Here is an 8417-nt window from a genome sequence, read left to right on the forward strand (position 1 = left end):
CCATGACTTGTTGCTGAAAACTGTAGTTTGGCAAAGCTGTGATTGCAGGGAATAGACCTAAATGTTAGCTCAATAATACCGCCATTGACAACGGGGATTGGGCTGTTTGTCTCATCGACACTATAAATGCCATGAGGAGTTGTTCAGTTGCTTGGGTGCTGAAATATAATTATAGTATTCCGCCCCATGTGGTCAAACTAAGCATTTACCGATTAGGGAAAGGACCAAAATGACCCAGCACTTCAAGGAGATCCACCACGTGTGGGTGCCCTAACACCTCAACAGATTATTTGTCTGGTCTTGTTAAAAAAAGTTTAAAATAGCACCCTGTTTTCCTTTATACACTTAATTCCTTCCAACATACATTTACACATTAGGCTCATAAAAAGTATCTAAGGTCATCCCTTTATACTGATCTGAGAGCATATGTTTGTAACATTGGATAATAGGCTACAAGGAGACTTAATCAAGCAGACAAATGTAACATCAGCATTATTATGGTCTAATATGGTATATGTTATGAGCATAATAATAAGTGACTTTTGGAAACAGAGTTGTGGATTTGATTAATAGGCCTAGGTCTTTTTTTATCTGTTCAGCACCTAAACTAGTGCATGGCTTTAGTTTTTAATTCATTAGTGCATAACATCAACAGCAGGAATGAAGACACAGACGATGATGAACCATCAACTTTGTTTATTTCAATGAGCATGCCAATGGCAGGGTCTGAATTTATTGCACAACCTTTTCCGAGATAAAGATGGGACCAAGCTGAACATCTCCCTCCCATATATCTGAGAAGAGAGCAGACACAAGAACAGGAGGGTCATTACACATATCCAAAAGTAGCCTTCAGCAGCTGGACAATACACAGACAGCTAGGTTAAGAACATCAATATCCACTCACTGTTTATCTGCTCTCAAAAGTGACCTTTATTAATCATTATTTTAGTGGTGAATAAAACACTTTCAAAAATGGATTTTAGGAGCAGCAAACAGTAAGCAGACATTGACCTTTCATATTCAAACATTCTCTGCCAGTATTTTTGAGGTTTCCACATTGTTGTTATCTTAAAAAGCAGACCTTTGTTGCCTCATACGTACTTGCTGGTTTTTGATGCTGAGTGGTATCGCGTCCCTTCCTGTTGCTACAGGTGGAGTCACAGCAGCCACACACTCCATCATTCCCACCAGCCTCTCTCCACCTGTTAACAAACTGCAGCTTTAGGGCTACATTCGATCAAACCAGCATTGCAGTATTGACGTAACATAAATATACCTTTCATGTATTGCATAACATATGCTGTGTCATCAAGTATGAACATTTATTTTATTAATGTAACATGTATTTGACCCAGGTGTAGAACGTACACACTTACGTATTAATGAAAGAGCAGGCCTTGTACTCAAAATCAATGGGGAACGCGATTGTGGTTGCCTTCAGGTGACAGGTAAGGAAGATCTGTTGGGATTTACCAAGAACAGGACCATTGTAACAATTAAAGCATAGGATAAATACACAATTTTCAAAAATGATGTCTCATGATATGTTTCCGTGTTATTTGTTAGTATTATTTCTGCTTGTCTGCATACCTGCCCTGTGAGGGATAAATAAAGTAGATATGAACTGAATGAATTAACTCACCATGTCGAGCGTAGCGGGATAATCTGCAACAAGCTGAGAAGGTATCTTTGTTTTCTGCGGAATAATTGGGTCACTCCCCTTCTGGCTCTGGAACCTGAAAGCCTCCAACTGGAAATACAGCTTGTAGTCTGCAGAACGAGGCATGAACTGGGAGCGGGAACCTGTTATTTTGGCATCGATCAGACACCTATGGGGGCACAGATGTTGCAAGGGAAGGGGGAGGGGCAGGCCGTGGCAGGGGGAAGCTTTAGCTGGGCTCACATTTAACAACATGACAGTCAGTGCACTCATTAAACTGCCCTGGTTGCCCGCACAACTCAAGCATAGGCATTAGATGTTGCCTCAGTCAAGGTTGCTCATCACACTTGCACAGTTAGGGCCGGTTTCCTGGACAGATCTTAAATTACATCACAAATAGGATTCTTACATTAATCCAGAATAAAAAAACTTCAGATGACTGTTTTCTAGATCTAGACCGTGGAGTCCTTGATCGTGTGTCCCTGCTCAGACGTTGAATGCATCAACCAATAACAGATTGCTATAACATATGATGTGGTTAGCTGATATGTAAAATACCTATCCAGGCATTGTAACATCTAGTATGCGTCAGCAACGTCTGAGCAGGGGAACATGACTCTTGACAGAGGCTGTGTTAACATAGTCAGCCCAATTCTGATCTAACACCCAATTATTGGCAAAAGAGCTGATCTGATTGGTCAAAAGACCAATTAGTGGAAAAAGATCAGACCTGTGCTGCATGTGTAAACGCAGCATAATTAGATGCACTATGTGAAGGTGGTTATGATCTGAGGTTGCTTCAGAAGCCTCGTATGGACCACAAATATTCAAGCATTGTATGTATGAGCACAGACTGGAGCAAACAATCCAAATAAAACAATGCAGAAGATAAAAGCAAACATTGAAAATAATTGCAGTTAATAAAATAATACCCCATAACAATATTATTTTGCAACAGAAAGCCAAGTTTGGACAACCATTTCATGCAAGTGAAATTAGTTACCTAATTCTGCCACCAGTTGCATTAAGTACTGCAGTGCATCTCCTCGTCATGGACTGCACCAGATTTGCCAGTTCTTGCTGTGAGATGTTACCCCACTTCCACCAAGGCACCTGCAAGTTCCTGGACATTTCAAGTTCCTGGACAAGTTCCTGGCCCTAGGCCTCACCATCCGATCCAACAGGTCCCAGACGTGCTCAATGAGATTGGGATCCAGGCTTTTCGCTGGCCATTGCGAAACACTGACATTCCTGTCTTGCAGGAAATCATGCAGAGAACGAGCAGTGTGTCTGGTGGCATTGTCATGCTGGAGAGTCATGTCAGGATGAGCCTGCAGGAAGGGTACCACATGAGGGAGGAGGATGTCTTCCCTGTAACGCACAGCATTGAGATTGCCTGCAATGACAACAAGCTCAGTCCGATGATGCTGTGACACACCGCCCCAGACCATGACGGACCCTCCATCTCTAAATTGATCCCGCTCCAGAGTACAGGTCTCAGTGTAACGCTCATTCCTTCGACGATAAACGCGAATCCAACCATCACCCCTGCTGAGACAAAACCGCGACTCGTCAGTGAAAAGCACTTTTTGCCAGTCCTGTCTGGTCCAGTGACGGTGGGTTTGTGCCCATAGGCGTGTTGTTGCCAGTGATGTCTGAGGACCTGAGGACCTGCCTTACAACTGACCTACAAGCCCTCAGTCCAGCCTCTCTCAGCCTATTGCAGACAGTCTGACTACTGATGGAGGGATTGTGTGTTCCTGGTGTAACTCGGGTAGTTGTTGTTGCCATCCTGTACCTGTCCCGCAGGTGTGATGTTTGGATGTACCGATCCTGTGCAGGTGTTGTTACACGTGGTCTGCCAATGCGAGGACGATCCGTCCTGTCTACCTGTAGCGCTGTCTTAGGCTTCTGACAGTACGGACATTGCAATTTATTGCCCTGGCCACATCTGCAGTCCTCATGCCTCCTTGCAGCATGTCTAAGGCACATTCACGCAGATGAGCAGGGACCCTGGGCATCTTTCTTTTGGTGTTTTTCTGAGTCAGTAGAAAGGCCTCTTTAGTGCCCTAAGTTTTCATCACTGTAACCTTAATTGCCTACCGTCTGTAAGCTGTTAATGTCTTAACGACCGTTCCACAGGTGCATGTTCATTAATTGTTTATGGTTCATTGAGCAAGCAGTGTTTAAATCCTTTACAATGAATATCTGTGAAGTAATTTGGATTTTTATGAATTATCTTTGAAAGACAAGGTCCTGAAAAGGGGATGTTTCTCTTTTTGCTGAGTTTATATTGCCATTGACACAGTGCATTATTCTGAAGTTAAACCTGCCTCTTTCTTGGTTTAGTTTATACCCTCACTTAGACCTGGACTAGCTCAAATTTTCTTTCTAGAAATCAGACTGTTAATTCCAGATTAGTTCAAGTCTGGGACTATTCGAAACCATGTTTGAGAAATAACATGTTCATTAGTCCAGTTTAAAAGAGCATTTAAATCCAAGATTAGGCTTAATCTATGTCCACGAAATCACCCCTAGTGTTGACTGAACCTTCTCCCTTACTTACCCATGATTCTCAATGAAGGAGTATCTGGGATTGGCGTTTATGTTGGGTTCCAGGGTGGCCACACAGCTGTCCAGAAAGATACGCAGGGGAACGTGGAAGTACTGCATGACAGAGGCCTCGATGTTCACCATATCACCCAACACGTACATGTTACCGGCCCTCTCATACTGCCAGTCAGCTGCCAAGAGAAGTTGTAACATTACATTTGCGTACTCCTGGTCTAAAAAGTACACTCAATTAAGAGTTTCAATAGAACTCGGTGGAGAATCTCCACTGAAAGTTCTTTTAGTCCAGGAAAAGTCCAAATCTGGGTCCGGGAAATTGGCTTTTTAGTGTGGACCCTCTCTACACTGCATCTTTACCCACCAGTCATGAGCCTCATGGAGAAGTACAGGAGTTCCTCTGCATACTTCGCAGCGGAGAAAGGGGTCCAGGTTGGGATCAGGGCCAGGCTGCTCACATTGTGTTTCCTGGAGGAGAGAGACATTGTTTTACAAATGTTTTTTATACATGTGTTGTACGTCTGTATAGGAATCACCATACCCGTTTTTAATATTAATTGTGTTTTAAACTAAGAAGCCTAATAAATGTCCACTGTGGGTGTGGTGAAAGTATGATCACTTTAATGGTAGTGAAGCAGTGTAGTGGGGGTACTGTATTCACATGCAACTAGAGACTCAATTCAATCAAACCTGCATTCTAATATATATATATATTACCAGTTCTGAGACCTATATATTAGAATGCAGGTTTGATTGAATTGAGTTTACCCAATACTGCTAGTGGGTTGGGGCTACCCTGGCTTATTTCCTGAAATACTTCAAGTCTGCTTGATTTATCTTATACTACATGCTGGGTGGACAGGATTGGTACTTTTGAAACTGTTTCATTAGTTCCGTTGTGGCAGGCAAGCTAAATCAGTCTGTACTATTTGGACCTAGGTCTGCTCCTCCCACCTTGGATAGTGGCACTCAATATTGATCATCGCTTCATTTGTCCTGATGAGGGGGGTGTTTGCCAGAGGTTTGGGTTTGTAAAATAGAGTGAAGATGTAGATGAGGGAGGTGGTAGTCATCTGAGAAACAATCACAACAATGTTAATACATTCACAAATTTAATTAAAATAGACCAATTTACTGTGGAAAGGACGTGAGATTGTGAGGAATGTGAGATTTTTTTTTATCCAACCATTTGTTCAGGTAAATTGACAACTAATTGCCATGTACAATAATGCCCTACATATAATATAAATACCTGGGCTTGTATATTTTTTGCCACTTAGCACTCATTTGGGGTTATCATTTTTCCTTTTGCTTTTCAAATAATATAAATACAGTTCATTACTATCATTATCATCATTATAATACATACCCTTAGCTGGCTGCCACATGACTGCAGCGGATACTCAAAGATGAGCACCTGGTTGACATTGTCGAATCCAGACATAGGGCAGTCTCCCAAAGTGAGGTCTTCTAGCTGGATCAACTGGCCGATCCCCAGCAGGTCATGCTTCGCTTCCACGTGGACCATGTTCTCCCTGCACTCAGCCCTCACTGAATGGGCAGCCACAGGGGTTCTCGTCTCTGAGCCTCCAATAATCTTGGGCTCTGGCTTTGGGTCCAGAGGATAGGTCCAATCCAGTGATGTTTCAAACTTCTGCTTGGCCTGGGTTTGGTCTTTTGGTGGGGGCCTGAGTTTCTGATACGATGGTTGCTGAGGCTGCTGAGTCTGCTGAGGTGGCTGACGATTGATTTTGAAGGCTTGCTGCACTGGTTTACTGAAGGGTGTCAAATTCTGAGCAACACACAGACAGCCAAGCATGGCCACTGCCACGAGACAAACTACACTCCACTTCATCGCCATGGCTTCACAATAAGAATTGATCAGCAATGTTCACTGGATGCTGTGAAGAGTATGAAGGAGATGTGGCCAGTTTTATAACGGATTGAGCGTTGTTTACTTATTGGAAACCCGCCCCCTCCTCATTTGAACATTCCCTATTAGCTCTCAGGAGTCAAGGTTTTAGCCAATCAAATGCTGTGGCTGATGGTCCTTTAATAGCAGACTATTCAAAGCAACTTCTTAATACCAAAAATGTTATGTTATATTATCAAAGTTTCAAGAATTTTGTTGTTTAAAAAAAACGCTTTTTCATCAGAAATAAATGCTTTTGGGTACCTTTATATGTGTGTTTGCTACATTTGCTTGATATATAGATGCCACAAATGTCTTTTTTTCTATAGTAATATATTAAAATGTTACTTATGTGTCACATTTGATCGTCTTTCGTCATATTTTTCTGTAAGAGTTCTCTTATTTGTAAGGTGGATACAGTATATAGCGTTTTGCAAAAATAACATATAGTGTAATTATGATGTATTATATATGAACATATACAAATCCATATTATGATTAGATTAAAGAAACGCACTAACCTTTCATTCATTCTTAAAGAGAAACTTCTGGTTGCAATAATTTGAGATGATGTATTTATTGAATGGAAAAATAGATTTTTCCACACCTGAAGTCATGTTACTTTCACATGGGGGTAGATTAAGTGACCGCGAAGCAGACTGCCTGGGTGAATGACCTCTCACACTGTGTATACTTGCAAAATTGACATTTATTGACATGCTGCGTGTCGGTCAGTAAGACCTCTGTCAAGGCCACAGTCGAACACACACAAGATCAACACAGGAGGCTGCCCGTTGGGCACAAACTGGTTGAATCAACGTTATTTCAATGTAATTTGTCAACATATTGAGACATGGAGTCTACGTGGAAAATACATTGGATTTGCAAAAAGTAATCAACTTAAACTGTTGTTTTGAGGGTTAAATTTAAACCACAGGATTATGCCTCGTTAAATAAAAAATGTGTTTAAAAAATGTCATCATCATACCCAATTTTCATTTTTTTCAGCCTACGTTTCGTTTCAGGTTTGGGTTTTATTTGAATGTTACCAACCACCAGAATGGCATTGTTTATTGATTAGAAACAGATGAAAATGTATTCCTCTTCGTGACTGAGATAAGCCAAACAGCCTTGTCTCCATTTAACCATCTGAGCCATGGAGCAAATACAAATAGAGGGTGCAAACTACCCTCAATTCTCAGGCAGACTACCCAAGCTTTTTTTTACCAGAAAAGTATCATAATCCATTGGATAATTTGTCAATTTTCACTTATCTTTTACTAGTCTGTATAAAGAAAATATACAATGAGTGTACAAAACATTAAGAACACCTGCTATTTCCATGACAAAGACTGACCAGGTGAATCCAGGCGTAATCTTTAACCCCTTACTGATGTCACTTATTAAATTGACTTAAATCCGTGTAGATAAAGAGGAGGATACAGGTTAAAGAAGGATTGTTAAGCCTTGAGACAATTGAGGCATGGATTGTGTATCTGTGCCATTCAGAGTGTGAATGGGCAAGGCAAAATATATATATATATATATATATATATATATATATATATATATATATATATATATATATTTTTTTATAATAATAATTTTACTCCTTTTTCTCCCCAATTTCGTGGTATCCAATTGTTGTAGTAGCTACTATCTTGTCTCATCGCTACAACTCCCGTACAGGCTCGGGAGAGACGAAGGTTGAAAGTCATGCGTCCTCCGATACACAACCCAACCAAGCCGCACTGGTTCTTAACACAGCGTGCATCCAACCCGGAAGCCAGCCGCACCAATGCGCCGGAGGAAACACCGTGCACCTGGCCACCTTGGTTAGCGCACACTGCACCCAGCCCGCCACAGGAGTCGCTGGTGCGCGATGAGACAAGGACACCCCTACCGACCAAGCCTTCCCTAACCCGGGCGACGCTAGGCCAATTGTGCGTCGCCCCATGGACCTCCCGGTCGCGGCCGGTTGAGGCTGTTCTGAGGGCAAAACTCAATATTGGGAAGGTGTTTTGCAAACCCGCTCCTCCCGGTGACCCAAGATGGTTTTGACCACTTGAGTTTTGCTTCACGACATGCTCCACTACTTTGATTGATGTAATGTTAGCTAGAAACCACAAGTGTCTTGACGGCCGATTCTTATAGCCTTTAGCCGTACCCTTATCCTACTTCTCCTCTGTTCCTCTGGTGATGTAGAGGGTAATCCAGGACCTGCAGTGCCCAGCTCTACTCCTTCTCCCCATGTGCTCTCATTTGTTGACTTCT

The 8417-nt window shown here is 42.0% G+C and overlaps 1 protein-coding gene across 1 annotated transcript; it reads right to left on the minus strand.

Annotated features, from left to right (window-relative positions):
* Positions 1-687: 687 nt before the first annotated feature.
* On the minus strand, positions 688-6766 carry LOC115134190 (zona pellucida sperm-binding protein 3). Its single transcript, XM_029667913.2, has 9 exons — positions 6665-6766; positions 5601-6132; positions 5186-5304; positions 4596-4699; positions 4230-4407; positions 1646-1832; positions 1380-1462; positions 1105-1205; positions 688-794 (listed from the first exon to the last, which is right to left on the minus strand). Exons 2-9 carry the CDS (start codon positions 6090-6092, stop codon positions 733-735), a joined length of 1326 nt encoding a protein of 441 aa, XP_029523773.1. The 5' UTR covers positions 6093-6132; positions 6665-6766; the 3' UTR covers positions 688-732.
* Positions 6767-8417: the final 1651 nt, after the last annotated feature.

The sequence above is a fragment of the Oncorhynchus nerka genome, linkage group LG9a (assembly GCF_034236695.1).
Source record: "Oncorhynchus nerka isolate Pitt River linkage group LG9a, Oner_Uvic_2.0, whole genome shotgun sequence".
Lineage (NCBI taxonomy): Eukaryota > Metazoa > Chordata > Actinopteri > Salmoniformes > Salmonidae > Oncorhynchus > Oncorhynchus nerka.

Coding starts and splice junctions, on each gene's coding strand:
- LOC115134190 (XM_029667913.2), bottom strand. CDS start 6,092: ATGGCGATGAAGTGGAGTGTAGTTTGTCTCGTGGCAGTGGCCATGCTT. Junction 4,700..5,185: donor ATTGAGTGCCACTATCCAAG/GTGGGAGGAGCA, acceptor TCTCTCCTCCAG/GAAACACAATGTGAGCAGCC. Junction 1,463..1,645: donor ATCCCGCTACGCTCGACATG/GTGAGTTAATTC, acceptor AAATCCCAACAG/ATCTTCCTTACCTGTCACCT.